This window comes from Aedes aegypti, chromosome 3 (assembly GCF_002204515.2).
Source record: "Aedes aegypti strain LVP_AGWG chromosome 3, AaegL5.0 Primary Assembly, whole genome shotgun sequence".
NCBI lineage: Eukaryota > Metazoa > Arthropoda > Insecta > Diptera > Culicidae > Aedes > Aedes aegypti.
The window spans coordinates 4,459,331-4,479,849 of NC_035109.1; the positions used below are offsets into that span (position 1 = coordinate 4,459,331).

The window sequence follows — 20,519 nt, forward strand, 5'->3', positions numbered from 1 at the left end:
AGCATTGATTAAGAGGTAGGAGGACTATTCTAAGATGAAGAAAGAAGTAATAAAGCTATAATTTTCGAAAGAGTACTCACACATTTATTTTCCAGTTCAGTATAATCCTTGTTTTTTTCGCATATGCGAGAATCGTTTTACCGGTTTTACCCCTTTAAACGATGCTGATCTGTTGATGTGTACGCCCACGGTTTTATATTCGATATCCTCTCGGCGAAAACCAACAGTTGGTGCAAGAATATTCGATCCTAAATCGGAAAAAGGGGAAAAGTTATATATAAGAATGTTACTTACCTCTGTAAAAGTTATTTTTCCTTATCAATCGTTTTTCTTTTGGTCCGCCGTCTAATCTGCGTAAAAGTTTTGTTTTGATTGACTGTCAAGCGCAAAACTCAAGACGATCGAAGCGCCATCTCCGTTTTGACATATGAACTATGTTGGAGGGGATCTTTGTTTATTTCGTACCAAGTGCATATCAGTAGTGAAAAGTATTTTCATTTTTATTAACGAATTACGGAGATAACATCGATAATGCAGCAATCAGGTAATGATAAAAAACATGTTTTATCGATTAGTTCAAACATTCTTTGTTTGTATGTAGTTTTCACCCATATAATTGAGATCCGGATTCAAATCGTGAATAAGAGGTTATGAATTATACTTTCAGATTTGAAAAAGTGCGCCCCGGATGTCGAGCTTGAAGTAACCATAGTGGATATTCTGGATTATGTGGGCGAATCTGTGCGGCCGATCAAAGAAGGTTATGCTGTATATGCCGCGAATCATGTAATCTGTATCGGATACCGCCAGCAAGATGCAGTAAATACGGAAGTCACTGGTTACGTGACTCAGACCTCGCATCCTGGATTGGCTCCACATGAAGTGTTCTTGAAGCTGCAACAGGACATTTCTAAATGGACACTGAAATGTTCTTGCAAAGCTGGAACAGCTAAATGCAAGCATATTGTTGCATGTTTGCTCCATATAGAGAAGTAAGTACCGTTGTGGGATACAATTAAAACGCCTTCATATAACTAATGAATTTCAAATCCTTAACAGACACCCAAAACTCGAATACCTTTCATGCACAGACGTGAAACAAGCATGGGGTATGACCAAATCGAGGAAACCGGTGCCTTGGAGGGCAAAGCGAATCAAGGACCTATGCTGCGTGACTCAACCATATGGCCTTCCTTGCTCTGTTTCAAACAGTCAAACCGAGGAGGAAATTTTGTCCACGTCGTTCAACCGAATTTTATCAGGTAAAAACAAATGTAGTAAATTACTCAAAATGTATACTGATATCATCTAAATGTGTTTCAGTTTCGAAACAATCAGCAATCTTCAAACATATTGAAGGGCGTTTTTTGAACGAGCTCAAAACGTATCCTAATCGAGCCTTGCAGAATTCAGTTGAAGGTGACGAACTGAATATCTACATCACTGAAGAAGAACTCACACGATGCCTGAACCTGAACTTGTCCAAAATTTATGTTCAGGATTGTAATATGAGTTCATTAGAACAATCGGAATATTATAAAAATTACGTTAATGTTGATATCACTAAGGTAATAAGAATTGCATTGGAAACACGTGACCAATCAACCAATGACTGGAAAATTCACCGTACCAAGAGAATTACGGCAAGTTCGGCTTACAAATTATTCACCTATCTTAAAAATAAAAACCCAGATTGGGGTAAAAAAATTGAGCAATATTGGGATATAAAAGGAATAAATGTTAAAGCCACTAAGTATGGAAAGGACACCGAACAACTTGCATATGACTGCTACAAGAAAAATCGTAATCCTCTTGTGAAAAAATGTGGCTTGGTGGTTCACCCCAATGAGTGTTGGATAGCTGGCTCTCCAGATGGCGTCGACGTTTATTCTCAGGTGCTGCTTGAAATCAAATGTCCAGGCAACGAAGAAATGTCGTTAGCGGACCTCTTGGACTCTGCTGCTGTTAGACGATATATCAAAAATTCTACCACATCAGATATTAAATTGTCCGAGCAGCATATGTACTATTGTCAAATTCAGATAAACATGTGGATATTGAATTGTATTACATGCGACTTCATCATATACTCTAAAAAAGATGATGATTTTATAGTAATCGAAGTTCCGTTTGACAAAAGCTTCACACAAAATATGATAAATGAGTTGAAAAAACTGTACTTTAACCGTATGCTGTCACAATTAGTTAAGAATAATGTTTAAATTATGCTGAGAGTAAATATGGTTTGTTTTGCGAATAACTTATTTCTAAAATAAAGAAATCATCAACTAATGGAAATCTTTATTAAGTTTCAGTATTTATAGTGATGGTAAAGAATACAATTGACAATTATATATGTTTATAATGTATATTTATTATGACAAGGACCTAACCAGGATTGATCTTCTTGGCATACTTTCCTATTTATCTCAAATTCGGTGTAAATATTTCGCTCACTTCTTGATTTTATTTGGTTCTTCACTTGGTTTATGTTTAATTATTCAAATTTTTACAGGATTATTCCCAGTAATACATACATACAGAGCTGGTAGGCAAAAATCTCTATTCTTAATGAGGACTCTAAAGTAACTTTTCTCCTCGGTGCAAAAATAACTTCTCCTTGGTGCAAAATTATAGAAACTCCAGAGGTACGCATCTCTCATGTGATAAAAGTAAACAGACCCTTAAGGGACTTTTTTCAGATGTAGTAGGTTCCCGGTGACCACAGTGACCAAATTCGGATCTCCCTTAGTGTTTCTATAACTAGATAGGTGTGTCTTTCATTTAAGCGAAACAGAAATGAAAACGGTTAACACACTAGTTTTTGCTACTTTTTAAAATTTACGATTTCAATTTGTAACTTTTCGTTAGGGACTAAGTAAGGCGAGGGTGGCAATAGAAGCCACACCTTAAATTTTCAAGGACAGAAATATGGAGTACCAGACAACCGTTCATGCTGAAAACATGGTCGATTGGTCACTCACTAGAGTTGACCAATTGATCAAATTCAGTGCGAACGGATATGGTTCTCCAGATTTGTACTTTTGAAAATTTGAGGCTTTGCTTAAATCCATCTTTGACTTAAGTCTTTATAGTTTCACTAGAATTTATTTATTTTTATTTATAGTGTTACAGCTCATCGAGTTATGGAGAATTGAGTGTAGATGCATTCAATTGAAGTGTTCTCGGTTGTCAAATATTAACTCAGCATCAGAGACTATATAAGTGGGTCGCTGTTCAGGTTAATCTACAGTAAATCTAAGATAAACATTTTTATATGGAGAGGTTTGCTGATGAAAAAAACAATGGTTGAAATTTAAGAAATGGTTTTATTTAAGGAAAATGTCGGATACATGATAATCGCTTTTAACGGTTTCAAATTCTTGGACATCCTGTGCATATTCATATTTATGTTCTACTAAAACTTGCATAAGTCAAAAGCGAAACATAATTGAATCCTGATGCATAGTTGGGTGGGTTCTGAAGAACTTCCTTAAAACTTATCATCACGTAGTACTGGATTTGTTAAATTGACAATACCGCAAATTGTATCCATAATATCATCAATATGACCAAGCGTTGCTGCATTTACCGTACAGTTCAGAATGCCGAATAATTTTATTCTTTGAATCACACGTTCTACGTGTATGCGTGCCCTAGCAATCGCTTCATTTCTGCTCGCTTCGACCGCTGATAAGCGCTCTCCACGCAGAAATGGAGGCATGTGCAATTTAATACATTTGATTGAGCATTCTTTTTCGATAGACACTCCTTTGTCGACCATAATTTCATCAACATGCGGTACCATTCGATCAATGATCTTTTCTTCATTAAAAATCATTTTATCTGAAGATTTTCCAGAGTATCCTCTGCTGATGAATGTTATTAAGCCAGCTGGAGACACGCCGACTAAAAACTTAACAGTTCGTCTTGATTTATAGTTTGAATAACAGGCGATTCGACAGTTCAAGCACTTCAATGAGCATATTGGAATTTCAGTGGCATCCAAAATAACTGTTACGTTAGGGAAATGCTCCCGGAAACATAACGGTATATTTTTCTTCAACTCGTCTCTAGTCGGCCAATATACGAACCGCTTCATTATTCGTGCGAGCACCTGAATGGTGGCCGAGAAATAATGAGAAACGGTTACACCACTGATTCGGAACAAAGTTCCGAGTGCTTCAAATGATATATTCTGTTTTAACTTTGCAAGAGTTAAAATAACACGATCTGTCGCGTGCATTTTAAACTTTCTTGGGAACAAGCTACTTTTTAAAGAACGATACGCTAGGCAGATTTCTTCGAGTTGCACTATGGTGGGGATGCCAGTCCATACAGACACTTCCTTATCCGTAATGAGCAGATCTGATAAAATTTCCTTATGCTTCAATTTCTTACTGGCACGTTCGATAAGCTGAGAACTCATTCCGGAAGCATCCCATGCGGAATCATTGTCCTCGAGCTGTGAATCGTCTTGGGTCCGGTTATTAATCGAAAGCGACTGCTTCGTAGTTTTTGCAGGGGAACATTCCACATATGCTTCTTCTTCTTCTACCTTATTTTCTTTTGTTCGTTGAGTACTCATTCTGATCATTTCCAACCCGAAAGCGTTTCCACCTAGCCGGGAATCATCTTGTGTTTCATTATCGATTGTAGGCACCTGCTTTTCATTATCTCCTTCCGTATTGTTTCCTGTGATAAGATGAAAGCTTCCGGAACGATTTCCATTGAGCAGCGAATCATCGTGTTTTCGACCAACGATTGAACACTGCTGCTTCGCAATATCATTCACATCCTGATTCACATTATAAATCGTTCCCACATTTGAAGAGGCAAAGTCGGTAGCATGAGATGTCGAATCCTTATCTGTCTCTACTTTCGCTTTTGAAGAACGGATATCTTCATTGTTTGCTTCATGATCCACAGAAGAAGTGTGATCATTGTCATCATCGTACCTTTCGGTAGTAGTACATGAACTTGTCGATAAATTCGTCGAAGTGTTCTTCGAAGATGAGTCATTTTCAAAGAGATGCTTCGATGGTACAGCGGTTGTCTTTAGGCGCCTACGACCTGTAATCAAATTTTTTTTACATTTGTATGACGAAAATAAGCTTTTACTTACCTGGAAGATAGTCTGTCGCAACAAAGTGATTACTGCAAATCGTTGAATTTTTCGAGGGAATTTTTCGACACTTAATTGCATTTAGCCAAAGACGGTACTGATTTTCGGTTGGTTTTGGAAATTTGTGAAGAGATGTATCTTTGCTTGCTCTTGAACAACAGCCAGGGATGAAACAAATCTTGTTGCTTTTAGGTGGCATGCTATACCATGCACAGTAGTTGTGGTCGCACAGATAAGTGGGAGGACGCTTCATCCTTTGGACTCGTTTTTTGGATTTCACTATTTTGGAGACCTTTTTAGACGGAACAGCAGAAGGTTTCAGGTACACACTTTCCACTGAAATTAAAAAAATAATAAATAAACAAATAAGTTTTTTGTTTTTCAAATGTGTTGATCAATTTGTGAAAATTGTCTTTTCACCTGCCGCAAGCTGTGACATATTAAAAATTCACGTTTAATGTTAAATTACGTTCATCCAAATTTTGATCAACGTTTGAAGTCCAACTAAAAATCTTCTGCAAAAGATCCTACCAGACATCTTTTGAAGGTATTATCAACAGTTCACACGGGTCTTGCAATAAATCTGACAATAATTTGTTATAAACCCCTAGAAGTTATTGCCAATCATCTTTAAGTTCTTAGATGAAATGAATTCGTTCAGGAATAGGTACTTCAAGGAATTTGATAAAGGACAACTCCACATATTCGCTAGCAATACTTCTAGGATTCCTCTTAATTTTCCACTATACAATTTTATACTATACTCTTCAAGAAATTTCTTAGCTTTTTTTAATCGTACCTCGGAGTATCTAGCTTGAATTTTTCCATCGAGCTCTCAGCAATATCTCAAGATAGTTTTCTGTCTCAGCTTTTTTTTCAAGAAGAATTTCAACCCTGAACTTGAAATTGAAGTTTACTATATTTGAGGGGCTTAAACGCAAAGGAGTGTAAGTGACATTTTGGTCAGTTTTGAGTTGGCCATATTTTTAGTCGATTTTTCCACTCAACAGAAAATAAAATAACACCCTTACTTTCATGCTAGTAGTTACCATAATACTAAGAAAGCTTTTCGTCCTTACAGACCTCTTTCTAGAGAAAGAAACCTAAAAGGAATTAAAAAGAGGCCGAAAAAAGACTAAGCATGGACTAAAAAAACAATACGAAACCTAATAGGAACCATGAGATAAGAGTATTATTCTTCATAGCATCGAAACATACATTACTCTGAGATCAAAACAATGTCTATTTGAGAATTTTTCGTGTCATTACGACAAGGAATTTCAACAGAAATATATTAATATGCTATTTTATGCCCAAATGATTGAATATTACTCCGGAAATTTCTCAGAGGTTGGAAAATAATCAATAATTGATTGATTATTTTCCAAAGAATTTCACCACTAATTTTCTTGTTTAAAGGTATCTATTAATCCAAGCCATAATTGGCTTGTTTAAAGGTATCCAGTTTTTTTACATATTCTGATTCTTAATTAAAAATTGAACCAAAATACAAAGTTTCATAATTTTCCATGAACACGTTTGAAATTAGTATGGAAATCACTTATGGTGATGCAAACTTTACTACGGGACGAACTGTTATTATGTAAATTGAAATGTCATTGAATCTACGTATTGAAATCTTCATTTATAAAATTATGATATAGGATCGCAATAAAATTGTGATTTACTTATCAAGCTACAGAAACCTCCTCTTTGAGACATTTTTCAAGAAAGCCCTAACTCTTCAAAGGGTTCCTTGGATCGTTTTCGCGTTATTATATTGCTCGCTGAGCTCTGATGCCGTTAATTCTTACTCTTCAGTAGTAGTAAAACAAAATGATAATTTTGTTAAATCTTCTTCTTTTCTGCGATTCGCCCAATCAAATAGTTCTTTTGCAGTTTTAATTGGATGCTCACGTTCTTTGGCTAAACTTGCTCTTGTGGCCATGCGCTTTATGGTTCCTCCAATAGCATCACAAGGACCTTTGCCATGTGACGTAGCAAAGAATTTGCATCAATTCCGTACTTTGATTTAAATTGACATAGGCTCGAAAAATTCTTACGGTTTTTGTACTGCGATGCTGCTCCATCAGACATGAAATATATCTTTCTGATTTCTTTATTCTTATCAACGCGTAAAAAGTTAATCATTTTGGCAATGAACAAATTTACAGATACTGAGTCGTGTCTTAAATCTTCGGAAATTACAATAAAACTAAAATGTTCAATTTGCGTACTTCCATTGAAATAAATAACGAATGGATGAATTGTAGCTTGTTGTACGTTCCAGTGATGGGACTGCACTTCATCTTGCAATACAAAGCTATAGTTTTCAGAAAAATCACAAATGACTAAACATTCACCATCTTGTAATGTATTTTTCGTATTTTTTAAAAAGCGGGATTGCTCTGTTTTAATAAAGTCGTGAGGAATTAAACTTTCTAATTTCAAGCAAAAAAATGACACAAACTCATCTACAGGTTTTACAATAGTTTCTAGGTCACACCTATCCGTGGTCACCCATTGCTCAAATGATAACTGATCAATATAATTTTCTTCAAACTCAGCGAATAAAGTATTTTCCAATGATGAAGAATCTGGACAATCCGAACAAGATCTTAGATAGCAATTTGATGTTGTATTTTCACACAAAAGACTACCAGTTAACATTTTAATATCCTTTGATAAATTGATTCTTTTCAAACTATGTAAGATTAGGTTAATATTTTCGTGTGTTGTGCACACACAAACATTATGTGTTCCTGAATTGGATAGAAGCTTGCATTGCCTTGGACGAAGGCTTGCAAATGAGGAAAAACCTACCTTAATATTTTCGTTAATTTCCTTGAAGCGTGTATACGCTTCTTTCAAAGTAGTCATCATTAATCGTTTTTGGATTGCTTGACGCTTTCCTTTTATTTTAACAGATACATAATCTTTTTGGCCAGGCATAGCTCTACTTACTTCATCGTCTTCAAAATATTAAATTATTTTTTCTTTTGTCTCATCTGTTAATGAAGTGCTCGACCTAGCATTTTTGGTTGCAATACAGTTATTTTTGAATTGTTTTGCCTCTTTTGCTGTATTTCTATTGGTTTTGAACTCATCAATGGCGTCTTGAATAGACCACGAGCTTGGCAGCATCGACAAAATCAATAATTTTTCTTTCCTTGTCGTGGCTAGATTCGAGAACCTTTCCTTCATATTCATAATTACCTCATCGTAGTCTGTATTTTCCACATCCTCAAGTCCTAATTTGAAGAGGTTTCTTCGTACAGCTTCGTTGATTTCACGGTATTTTTTCTCGGGATAATTGACGTAACCCATCTTCGTCCATTTAATCGGAGTCACTTTTATTCCAGCTATCCCTTCGTTGAAGCGTTCGATGTAGACCTTCTGGATACACTCATCTTCTGATTGATTTGTTGAAACAGATGTCGCTGATGGTACCGTGGCAAGACTATCTAGTAATTCCTCAGTTGTTGTTGTTTTCGAACTTCCTGCAACCTGATCCACCGATGATGTACAGATTGCCCGTTTGTCAACGTTTAAACGGCAGGACGTACAAATGCGTAAATTTGTATTCAATGTAGACATTGGAGCATAACCAGCCGCTTTCAGTTTATCTATGGTGCTTTCGGTGAGATTTCGTAGCTCTTTCGAACACTTTTTTTCTGCAAACGGCCTGCAACAGTTGAGAAAGCGACTACTCATGTTGCTCGTTAGATTTTAATAAACAAAATCACTTTTAAGTTTTTACTGACTAGTTTGGTGTCGTTTGCTTGACTGAAGAAAAATTTTACAATTAAATCTTTTATAACCATAGTGGTAGTATATTTTTAGCTTTTTCGTGAGTATGTTCATGGTATGTACCTATCATGTTTTTGATGTTGTTGAAGTTACTCGCTTTCTCCCAAATATGATTAACAAAGTCTATTCTCTACCAAGGCGGGTCTATACCCAGGTGTAATCAGATTTTAACTTTGTGGAGAAAACCAGCGCCGAGAAAACCGACCTGCTTTACGTTTACTAGATCACCTGGGTATAGACCCGCCTTGTTCTCTACGAGGTAAACTTTTTGCAGGTAAACTAGTCGTATACCTGTATAGAAAACTTTTTTTGTAGCTTTTGTCTTCAATATTAGATTTCTTATAGGTTTCTTTTATCAAAAGGTTTCAACACTATTGAGAGAATTTTTCTTCAGTTACGTACAATAAAAAATATGACACTATCAAGACTTTAGATCACAACACTGGATCGCGTCTAACTTTCTAATAGATGCTATAATAGTTATGAATAATTAAATAAAATATCATGAAAACAACTTGTTAACCTCATGTGGTACCCTTAACAAAAAATTCAGCAACAAAATGCGGTCCTAAAAAAATTAACAATGAAAATAAAAAAAAAAATTTCACTAAGTGTCAAATTTGTGAAATATTCAAAATGTCATAACTTTTTTGTTTATTGGCTTACCATCACCAAATTTTTATGGTAGATAGCTGATATAATGGACCGTTTTCCCTCAAAAAATTTGAGATATTTGAGTTTTTGTGACAAAAATGATGTTTTTTGCTGTGGAGTGCTTCGTGAAGCCCAAGCAGGACAGTTCGGTTTTGCGTCGTCCGATAAATTTGGCTCACGGTTTCGCGCATGTTTTCGTCGCCGGAGATTTTTTTTTCCTGTTTTCAAGCGTCTTGCTGGGTAGTGCTTCGTGAAGCCCAAGCAGGACAGTTCGGTTTTGCGTCGTCCGATAGATTTGGCTCACGGTTTTGCGCATGTTTTCGTCGCCGGAGATTTTTTTTTTCCTGTTTTCAAGCGTCTTGCTGGGTAGTGCTTCGTAAAGCCCAAGCAGGACAGTTCAGTTTTGCGTCGTCCGATAAATTTGGCTCACGGTTTCGCGCATGTTTTCGTCGCCGGAGATTTTTTTTTTCCTGTTTTCAAGCGTCTTGCTGGGTAGTGCTTCGTGAAGCCCAAGCAGGACAGTTCGGTTTTGCGTCGTCCGATAAATTTGGCTCACGGTTTCGCGCATGTTTTCGTCGCCGGAGATTTTTTTTTCCTGTTTTCAAGCGTCTTGCTGGGTAGTGCTTCGTGAAGCCCAAGCAGGACAGTTCGGTTTTGCGTCGTCCGATAAATTTGGCTCACGGTTTCGCGCATGTTTTCGTCGCCGGAGATTTTTTTTTTTTTTCCTGTTTTCAAGCGTCTTGCTGGGTAGTGCTTCGTGAAGCCCAAGCAGGACAGTTCGGTTTTGCGTCGTCCGATAAATTTGGCTCACGGTTTCGCGCATGTTTTCGTCGCCGGAGATTTTTTTTTCCTGTTTTCAAGCGTCTTGCTGGGTAGTGCTTCGTGAAGCCCAAGCAGGACAGTTCGGTTTTGCGTCGTCCGATAGATTTGGCTCACGGTTTCGCGCATGTTTTCGTCGCCGGAGATTTTTTTTTTTTTTCCTGTTTTCAAGCGTCTTGCTGGGTAGTGCTTCGTGAAGCCCAAGCAGGACAGTTCAGTTTTGCGTCGTCCGATAAATTTGGCTCACGGTTTCGCGCATGTTTTCGTCGCCGGAGATTTTTTTTTTCCTGTTTTCAAGCGTCTTGCTGGGTAGTGCTTCGTGAAGCCCAAGCAGGACAGTTCGGTTTTGCGTCGTCCGATAAATTTGGCTCACGGTTTCGCGCATGTTTTCGTCGCCGGAGATTTTTTTTTCCTGTTTTCAAGCGTCTTGCTGGGTAGTGCTTCGTGAAGCCCAAGCAGGACAGTTCGGTTTTGCGTCGTCCGATAAATTTGGCTCACGGTTTCGCGCATGTTTTCGTCGCCGGAGATTTTTTTTTTTTTTTCCTGTTTTCAAGCGTCTTGCTGGGTAGTGCTTCGTGAAGCCCAAGCAGGACAGTTCGGTTTTGCGTCGTCCGATAGATTTGGCTCACGGTTTCGCGCATGTTTTCGTCGCCGGAGATTTTTTTTTTTCCTGTTTTCAAGCGTCTTGCTGGGTAGTGCTTCGTGAAGCCCAAGCAGGACAGTTCGGTTTTGCGTCGTCCGATAGATTTGGCTCACGGTTTCGCGCATGTTTTCGTCGCCGGAGATTTTTTTTTTTTTCCTGTTTTCAAGCGTCTTGCTGGGTAGTGCTTCGTAAAGCCCAAGCAGGACAGTTCGGTTTTGCGTCGTCCGATAAATTTGGCTCACGGTTTCGCGCATGTTTTCGTCGCCGGAGATTTTTTTTTTCCTGTTTTCAAGCGTCTTGCTGGGTAGTGCTTCGTGAAGCCCAAGCAGGACAGTTCAGTTTTGCGTCGTCCGATAAATTTGGCTCACGGTTTCGCGCATGTTTTCGTCGCCGGAGATTTTTTTTTCCTGTTTTCAAGCGTCTTGCTGGGTAGTGCTTCGTGAAGCCCAAGCAGGACAGTTCAGTTTTGCGTCGTCCGATAGATTTGGCTCACGGTTTTGCGCATGTTTTCGTCGCCGGAGATTTTTTTTTTTCCTGTTTTCAAGCGTCTTGCTGGGTAGTGCTTCGTGAAGCCCAAGCAGGACAGTTCGGTTTTGCGTCGTCCGATAGATTTGGCTCACGGTTTTGCGCATGTTTTCGTCGCCGGAGATTTTTTTTTTCCTGTTTTCAAGCGTCTTGCTGGGTAGTGCTTCGTGAAGCCCAAGCAGGACAGTTCAGTTTTGCGTCGTCCGATAGATTTGGCTCACGGTTTTGCGCATGTTTTCGTCGCCGGAGATTTTTTTTTTCCTGTTTTCAAGCGTCTTGCTGGGTAGTGCTTCGTGAAGCCCAAGCAGGACAGTTCGGTTTTGCGTCGTCCGATAGATTTGGCTCACGGTTTCGCGCATGTTTTCGTCGCCGGAGATTTTTTTTTTTTTTTTCCTGTTTTCAAGCGTCTTGCTGGGTAGTGCTTCGTGAAGCCCAAGCAGGACAGTTCGGTTTTGCGTCGTCCGATAAATTTGGCTCACTGTTTCGCGCATGTTTTCGTCGCCGGAGATTTTTTTTTTCCTGTTTTCAAGCGTCTTGCTGGGTAGTGCTTCGTGAAGCCCAAGCAGGACAGTTCAGTTTTGCGTCGTCCGATAGATTTGGCTCACGGTTTTGCGCATGTTTTCGTCGCCGGAGATTTTTTTTTTTCCTGTTTTCAAGCGTCTTGCTGGGTAGTGCTTCGTGAAGCCCAAGCAGGACAGTTCGGTTTTGCGTCGTCCGATAGATTTGGCTCACGGTTTCGCGCGTGTTTTCGGCTCCTAAGATTTTTTTTTCTGTTTTGGAGCGTCTTGCTGGGTAGGTATTTGGAAGGCACAAGCAAGACGGTTTGTTTTCGGGACGCCAAGAAGTTTTGCTGTCAGTATCAGTTTTGTGTTCAGTCGAGGATGGATTACCAACTGGTGAGTTCGTTTCATTCTTGTGATAACACATATTTTCTTGAAAGCGTAACTTTTAAGTAATTTTAAAACAAACTTTGTATGGTTCGTCACTATAAGTGTCGGCATTATGTTTTTTTCTTATACAATTTCAATATACATATATTTATCTCTTTTATACGTTATTAAAAATTATCTTTTGAATTGTTCGACATTGTGAATGTTGACGTATTTTTTAAAACTTGTACCATATCGAGACAAAATGCACAGTAATACTCATATGTAATTTTCAAACAAACTATGTATAGTTCGTCACTACAAGTGTCGGCATTATTCCTGTTTCATATGATTTAAAATATATACATGTAATTTTCAGTTTTCGTCATTAATAAAAACATCTTTTGAATAGAGTAGTGTTTGATCCTTCGACCTTGACACTTGCTCCTGCTGGGGCGGGTGATGAGGGCAGGATCAAACATGTCGCGCGTCGGTAGTGAAGCGGTGAAAAAGTGATCGGTTCGTTAGTAGTGTTTGATCCTTCCACCTTGACGCTGGCTCCTGCGGGAGCGGGTGATGAGGGCAGGATCAAATATGTCGCGCGTCGGTAGTGAAGCGGTGAAAAAGTGATCGGTTCGTAAGTAGTGTTTGATCCTTCGACCTTGACGCTTGCTCCTGCGGGGGCGGGCGATGGGGGCAGGATCAAACTTGTCGCGCGTCGTTCGCTCAGAGAAATGAAAAAGCGCCGCGGATCGCTAGTAGTGTTTGATCTATTGATCGCGTCGCTTGCTCTTGCGTGGGCGAGTGACGAACACTTGTTCGGCGTTTAATGCGATTATCGAATTATTTCGCGAATCCGGTTAGGCGTGATTATATCATGGCTCGCATCACCAAACATTGGTGACTCCCAGATCTTTACCTTATCCCACTAACCCAATATCCTCTCCATGACAACCGTGGAGATGCAGAGGTGATCTCGGTCTCTAGTAACAACGGTAGTCACACTAACATTCCTTCCCTTCCCCGATGACCGTAAGGACGTGGCCGGCGCCGTTATTGACTTTTAAATTTGAGCTCTCGATTTGTGCACATTGAAGAATGGTAAGCTAATCCCAAGCCCCATTCATTAATTCCCTGTGCAACTTCGATTGTTCTGGTCAATCACGGAGTAGCAACTACGAATTGTACTGTCATCTATGCTTATGCTATGCAAAAATGATGTTTTTTGCTGTGTGTATTTTTTTTTAAATCTTTATTTAGTTGTCTAACTTTGTTTCTTTAGTTGTCTAACAATCGAACGAACCGTTTTTGCTGTGCAGCTTTTTGAATATTTTTGAACCATTTTCACATACACCCTTTTGAAAAGTTAGTCGTGACTCAACTTGAAGATTTGATATCGGAAAATGACGATTTAGATGGAACTGAAAAACTGTGCAAAGTTTCAGATATTTTTGAAATGGTCGATCAGAATCGACTTGCATGCCTCCGTGGAATCCCTCAATAATCCTGTGACACGCCAGTACGTGCATTGCAATCGTAGTAGCCATGTATGGCATCCCGAAATGTCATGCGAATAACTCGCACCTATCCTGTTCTTCACATTCTCTCCGGCATTACGTCCCAACTGGGACAAATCCTGCTTCACATTTATGAGCATTTCCGCAGTTATTAACTGAGAACTTTCTGTGCCAATTTTTGCATGTGTATATCGTGTTGCAGGTACTATGATATTTTATGCCCAGGGTAGTCGAGAACCACAATTTACGTAACGCTCAAGGGGGGGCGGGAGTAGGCTCAGGCGTTACGGCTTATTCAAGAACATATCTTTTTTCATACAAAAAGCGTTACGGAGAGTCGGAAATTTCCAATTTTAGCGTTACGTAATAAATGGACGCTGCCTTTACGAAAATATCCTCGGCCGGTGGGATTCGAACCCGCGATTCTCAGCATGGTCTTGCTGAATAGCTGCGCGTTTATTGCTACAGCTCTCTGCGGCCCTATGCATACAATAATTTGGTATTATACCTTCCAGATTCCCCTCCCCCTTGTGGTCATTTGCCCATACAAAAGTTTTAAAATATGTGTGGACCGTGGTCATTGGGCAGAACCCACGTGTCCACGTGGTTTATGGACTTGACTAGACTTGAGGTAGAGTTAGATGTGAGATAATTATCGATACATTTGCATGAATTTTCACAGTTTTTCAGACTTCACATGAATTGCAACATATATTTTTGAGTGATTTTTCTAATCACGAGTTCACCGTAGTGATTTTTTTTACAAATTTCAGTCCACCGTAGTGATTTTTTTTACAAATAATCGGCATATTAAGAAATAAAGTTGTAAATTTATACGAGATGAACAAATTTGCCTATGATGGTTTTTGTGTAGAGCTTCCATATTTTTGGATGAATCGTTTATAAGTTTTCGTCTAAAATTTCACTTTAGTCGAGTTGTTTTTACTATTATACACAACTTTATGGGCAAATTACTCAAAAATATATGTTGAAATTTAAATATACCTGACACGCTGTGAAAATTTCATTTAAATTCGTCAGTAAATAACTTAAAACTAGCCTGCCCAAGTTGACCATTTTGTATGGATGATTGAAAAAGTTGCAAATATATTGTCCAAACATGTATATTCTAACTATCAGTCCAAAACTTGAAACATTTGAAAATAAAAGTCTATAATACTTAAATATGCCATAAAATGTGTCAAATATATGATCTCAGCTATTTTAAAGAGAGCTTGAGGTTTTGGCCGACATTTGTTCTAGATCGAACCACTGTGCAACGGACCAAATGTTTACCTTGCAAATGATGTTAGATAAATTGCGGGAATATAACTTGCAGACTCAAACACTTGTTTACTGAACCATCCGAATTACCGCATACCCCTATTCTTACAGTGCAGTAGTGTGCGGGTGAGTGACGTGGCAAGGAGCAGCGAATTCGTTGCGCTTCGCAATGCTCCAGTTCCAGTGAATACCGAACCAGAGTTCAAAGGCGGAATGCTCGAGGGGGTTTGGTGGAGGCCAGGCGTTCCATGTTGGCGGATGTCGTTATTTTCGCGTGCGAAAAGCATTTTTCCGAAAATTAAATATTATCCATTATCGGTGATTACTTTTCCATTCGGGTCCTCCTGGTTGGCAGTTTTCTGGTTCGGCTCTGACTGATTCCGCAGCTATGCCACGGGAACGAACAATTTGAATGTTTTGGGAGCAGAAATGGAACGATTGGAATGAGAACAGTCAGGTCTGGTATGAGACTCTGCCACCCACATAAACATGGGGCCATGGGTAGCGGTAAACGGGCAGCTTCAGCCTGATCAAGCTGAGGGTCATGAGCTCGAATCCCACCAGTCGAATATCGACTTTCTCGTATCTTGACAGAGTATCTTCGTATCTGCGCTGAGAAGCAGGCATTGTCCCAGTTGGGACGTAACTCTACAAAGAATAAGAAGGTGACCCACATAAACACAGCAGCGATTTCTTTGCTATCGGCCAATTGCTTCGAGTGCAACTCGGTAGGTAATTGCGAGTGGGAGGGAAGTAGGTGGCAGCGTCTTAAAGGAAATCAGACTGTATGTTTGTTCCGTGAATTGCGGAGAGTGAGCGAATCAGGGGGGCAATTCAAGTTGAGCGCGTCGTGATTTATGAAATTTTGAAGTGTATGGCGGTAGATTGTATTTCCTCTCCATTCTGAACAGCCGGTATCAATTGCACAGACAGGGAGAATTGTGTTTGTCGGCAGTAAATATACAAGGCGATAGAATAATTTACTGCGGATGGTTTCTTTGTTGCCGGAAGATTGTAAATTTCGTGAAAGTTTGCGAGCGTGGTGCATTCTAAGAGATTCAGTGTGCATGTGCTTAATCAATTATTGTTGGTGCATACATCATTATGAACATATATGTATATTGTAATAAAATGATTTTATAGCGGTGCTTATTCGTGGAAAAGTCCATTTGATGATTTATTTAGCGAAACAAACCATTATCAAATCTACTTTTTGAGTGAAGCGTTTACACTTAAAAGATTTCACCTCAACACTTTAAATTAGAATGTCCTGTCACGTAGATGACTGTTGTCCAGCCGCAATTCTCATGTCACCAGCTGTAATTATGAGGAACGTGGAAAAGCCCTCCCACCACCATCCCTTCCTCACTCATTTCGATATTGGTTCCCTTCATCCGTGTGGTAAGAAGTTCTGCCCCAGCGAGTCCCCGGATGCCAAAGCTCACACCGGGGCCTCATAAATTCAAATGAACAACCTCCAGTCATCGTCGAAGTTTGCCCGGGGTCCATACGAAGCCTGCTTTGCCGCGCTAAATTACCCTCATAACAGCTATTTAATGGTTCACGCTCTTTTTCAGCTGGTGGATAGAACAGGATGTCTCTTGCCACAGACAGAAAAAAAGAACGGAAAACTCTAAACATCGAACCATGTTTAGACACTTCTTCGGTATGCTGTTGTGTCTATTTGCCCAAACAGAGTTACATGCCGGCGAGACACCACATGGTGTGATGGAAAAAGTTGTCGTCGATTCTCTTCTCCGCTCTTCTGGACTACACGAAAATTGCTCCAGGTCCCTGCGAAGCAAACAAACCGGTGTAACACGGCAGACCTTGTGCCTTGGAATCCGTTTTAGCAGTATTCCCTCTCGGATTCGAAGCCTTTAAAATATGTAACGTCTGCCGCGCTATGTCCTTTACCTTCCTTGAGTTTTTTTTTTGCATTTTTCGTAGCTCGGAAATCGAAATGATTTTATTTTCGTCTTCTAAGTTGAACCATAACATGCACATAAAAGAAGTTTTTAAGATTTTTAAATAGATTTAGTTTTATTGAAAAATTGAATTTATTTACGAACTTAAAATGTTTGAATCTAATTAATTGTGTAATTATTTAGTTTTGGTAAGAATATGGATTCTTGGCAACATTTTTGAAAGTAAGTGAATAATATTTTTATTTAAATATCGTATCGTAACGTTTTTTTACTTCGTCGTTTGAACAACAGCTAAGCTTTATACCAATCGTAGCTCGGATACCCACCTACGTCGGTATGCTTTCGAATCTTCCGAACTATCAAGATCGCTGGTTTGTTAGCTTTCACGAGCAGGCTTCAAATTTATCCTTATCGCTTAAAGGCATCAACATTATCAGATAGACGACCTTTTTAATTTACAACTGAAACCATCATTTCTTGTCTATGGCTATACTATGGGTATAGAAAACTAGCTGATTTCCAAATTTGTAAAATCCAAATTGGTGATTTACGGAATGTTAAAATCATTGGAAAGCCAACGCAAATGAAATCGGAAATCATTGGGAAGCCAACGTGTCCTGAACGGACATGTAGAGGGAACGATGAAAACAGATGTCCGGCACCACTTCGAAATCCAAGATTGCGACTTTCAGATTGGGAAAATCGTTGAAAATCCATGCAATATGGATACGGAACGGGAACGACGAAGGAATAACTAAAATAGATATCCCACGCAATTTCGATATCCAAAATGCTGATAAAATTAATAAAACCGTTAGGAACCCATGCGATACTGGAATTATGGGAACTTGTTGGAAACAATATGGGTATTATCAGAACGGATACGATGATATGATGACGAAAATCAATTTCCGACGACGTTTTGGAAAAATTGCGCTGGACATAGATTTTTGTCATTCCCTTGTCGTTCTCGTTCCGACATAGGTATAGGTTTTCAACCATTTTTCTAACTCGGAAATCGCCATCTTTGATTTCAAAATGAAGTCAGACTTCTTGCCCGTTCCAAAAATATCAATATTGTATATGTTTAAACAGTAATAAACCCGTTTATTTACATGGATTTGTGAACAAACTCGAAAATCAAATCAGTTAAAAATATCAATTCAGAGTATTCGATTATATCAGTGAACCATTTGGGCCATTGAATCCCAAATATGAATCGATTCAGTAAAATAGAGGTTTCAATCAAATTCACCCAAAGCTAGATAGAGATAGATATCCTAAGACATTAGTAGCCCATGAATGCCTGCAATGAGAATAAGTTCATCCGAAAGCTAAAAACAAGAGCTTTAAGTAAGGTAAAAATTATTTTTCGAAAACTTGCGATAGACTACTTTCAACGCGCTCGAAGGTGCACGGAGTGCAATTTTAGATAAATAATAATAGAGTGATTCCAAGCAACAGCACCAAAATTTGGTAAATTTTTTAATTCATTTTTTTCTATTGAGCTGAAACTTTGCACAGTTTTCCAGTTCCATCTAAATTGTCATTTTCCGATATCAAATCTTCAAGTTGAGTCACGACTAACTTTTCAAAAGGGTGTATGTGAAAATGGTTCAAAAATATTCAAAAAGCTGCACAGCAAAAACGGTTCGTTCGATTGTTAGACAACTAAAGAAACAAAGTTAGACAACTAAATAAAGATTCCAAAAAAAAAATACACACAGAAAAAAACAAAATTTTTTTTGCATTAAAAAACATAATATTTGACACAAAAACTCAAATATTTCAAAACCCTATCGGAATACCAACGTAATTTTTTGAGGGAAAACGGTCCATTATATTAGCTATCTACCATAAAAATTTGGTGATGGTAAACCAACAAAAAAGTTATGACATTTCAAACATGTCACAATTTTCACATTTAGTAGAAAAAAAATTTTTTTTTCGGTGTAAATTATTACGGGAACCGCAGTTTGTTGCTGATTTTATTGTTAAGGGCCTTGCGTGAATTAAACAAGTCGTTTTCATGTATTCATTAGTATTATGTATATTATATGTATAAATATTATGTATATGTATAAATCTTATATGTATATGTATATATGTATAAATTAAAATGAATTAACAGATTACACGAAAATAAAATTTTTTTTTACCAGGATATTTTTTTTAGAGTATGATCGATGAGTTTCTAAATGTTATATATAAACTTTAAAAGTTTTGGATTTGGGTATGCGTTATGAGATCATGAAAACATTTTATTAATACTTATTTATTTATTTATTGTTACACTATAACCTCAATTTACGAACTAGATCGGGGGTGCGTAAATTGAGTTGGTGCGTAAATTGAATCAGTGCATAAAACGAGGGAGCTCAGTTCGTAGAACGAGGTTTTGATAATACTTACAATACAATGTTTCCAAATACTCCACAGGCCCCTAACCATTCATGTGAGCAAACGGTGTATTGTAATAATTTGTGCGGATGTCCTAGGTATCCCAAGGACTCCAATGAATATAGGTCTTGGGATCTACGACCGTAATAAGAGATTAGAAATTAGTTTTCAAATACTCCACAGGCCCCTAACCATGCATGTGAGTAAACAGTGTATTGTATTAATTTGTGTGATGTCCTAGGTCCTCCAAGGACTTTATTGAATATAGGTCTTAGGATCTACAAGCGTAACCAATTATCAATAGATGCTTTTTTGATATGACACAGGCCCTTATCTATATGTAGCAGTAAAATGAGTATTGTAATAATTTGTACCGATACCCTAGGTCCTCCAAAGACTTCATTGAATAAAGGCCTTTGTTAAAGGCCTTTGGCCTAAATTTACAAACGTGATCAATGATCTATAGGTAGTTTTTTAATATGGCACAGTCTCTTAACCATTCACTTAAGTCAACGGAATATTTTATTGCTTTATACGGATGTGTTTGGTGCTTCAAGAACTCCATTGAGTAAAAGCCCTTGGATCCCCCCTCCCTTATATTGGTAATATCGATTATTTTTTAACACTTAATAAAAGGCATTGTCATTGCCCCCTCTGGCTATGCCCATGCGTGCATGACATCAAATATTATCATCAATTTTAATATAAACGTGGTGAAACATGACGATAACAATTTTTTGACAAATTTAAAATAGGCTGACAAAATCGGGTCAAAAAGCTGACAAAATCGGGGGTAAACAAAATCGGGGGCTGACAAAATCGGGTCAGTACTGTATTGCAAAAGCCTCTTACCGTCCATATTAGCAAACGAAATGATGTATTGAGTTGTGTCAATGTTTTTATACTTCCAAGGACTCCACGATATATAGGCCTAAGTATCTACAA

General features: G+C 38.3%; 2 protein-coding genes across 3 annotated transcripts; one reads left to right on the forward strand and one right to left on the reverse strand.

Annotated features, from left to right (window-relative positions):
* The first annotated feature begins 378 nt into the window (after positions 1-378).
* Positions 379-2,938, forward strand: LOC110679337. Of its 2 annotated transcripts, XM_021853718.1 has the most exons (4): positions 379-544; positions 668-992; positions 1,060-1,262; positions 1,324-2,938. In XM_021853718.1, the coding sequence occupies exons 1-4, from the start codon at positions 532-534 to the stop codon at positions 2,220-2,222; spliced, it is 1,440 nt and encodes a 479-aa protein (XP_021709410.1). In that variant the 5' UTR covers positions 379-531; the 3' UTR covers positions 2,223-2,938. The 2 variants fall into 2 exon arrangements, with proteins under 2 accessions (XP_021709410.1, XP_021709411.1); XM_021853719.1 differs by having other exon boundaries at positions 1,060-2,938.
* Positions 2,939-4,101: 1,163 nt separating this feature from the next.
* On the reverse strand, positions 4,102-5,455 carry LOC110679688. The gene is made up of 3 exons (XM_021855239.1): positions 5,126-5,455; positions 4,290-5,073; positions 4,102-4,117 (listed from the first exon to the last, which is right to left on the reverse strand). Exons 1-3 carry the CDS (start codon positions 5,376-5,378, stop codon positions 4,102-4,104), a joined length of 1,053 nt encoding a protein of 350 aa, XP_021710931.1. The 5' UTR covers positions 5,379-5,455.
* Positions 5,456-20,519: the final 15,064 nt, after the last annotated feature.

What these genes read in the sequence shown, in the direction of transcription:
- LOC110679688 (XM_021855239.1), bottom strand. Translation starts at nt 5,378, where the DNA reads ATGAAGCGTCCTCCCACTTATCTGTGCGACCACAACTACTGTGCATGG. An exon ending in TGCGACAGACTATCTTCCAG is followed by an intron (nt 5,074 to 5,125) that starts GTAAGTAAAAGC and finishes ATTTGATTACAG; the next exon opens with GTCGTAGGCGCCTAAAGACA.
- LOC110679337 (XM_021853718.1), top strand. An exon ending in TGTTTGCTCCATATAGAGAA is followed by an intron (nt 993 to 1,059) that starts GTAAGTACCGTT and finishes AATCCTTAACAG; the next exon opens with ACACCCAAAACTCGAATACC. An exon ending in GTTCAACCGAATTTTATCAG is followed by an intron (nt 1,263 to 1,323) that starts GTAAAAACAAAT and finishes AATGTGTTTCAG; the next exon opens with TTTCGAAACAATCAGCAATC.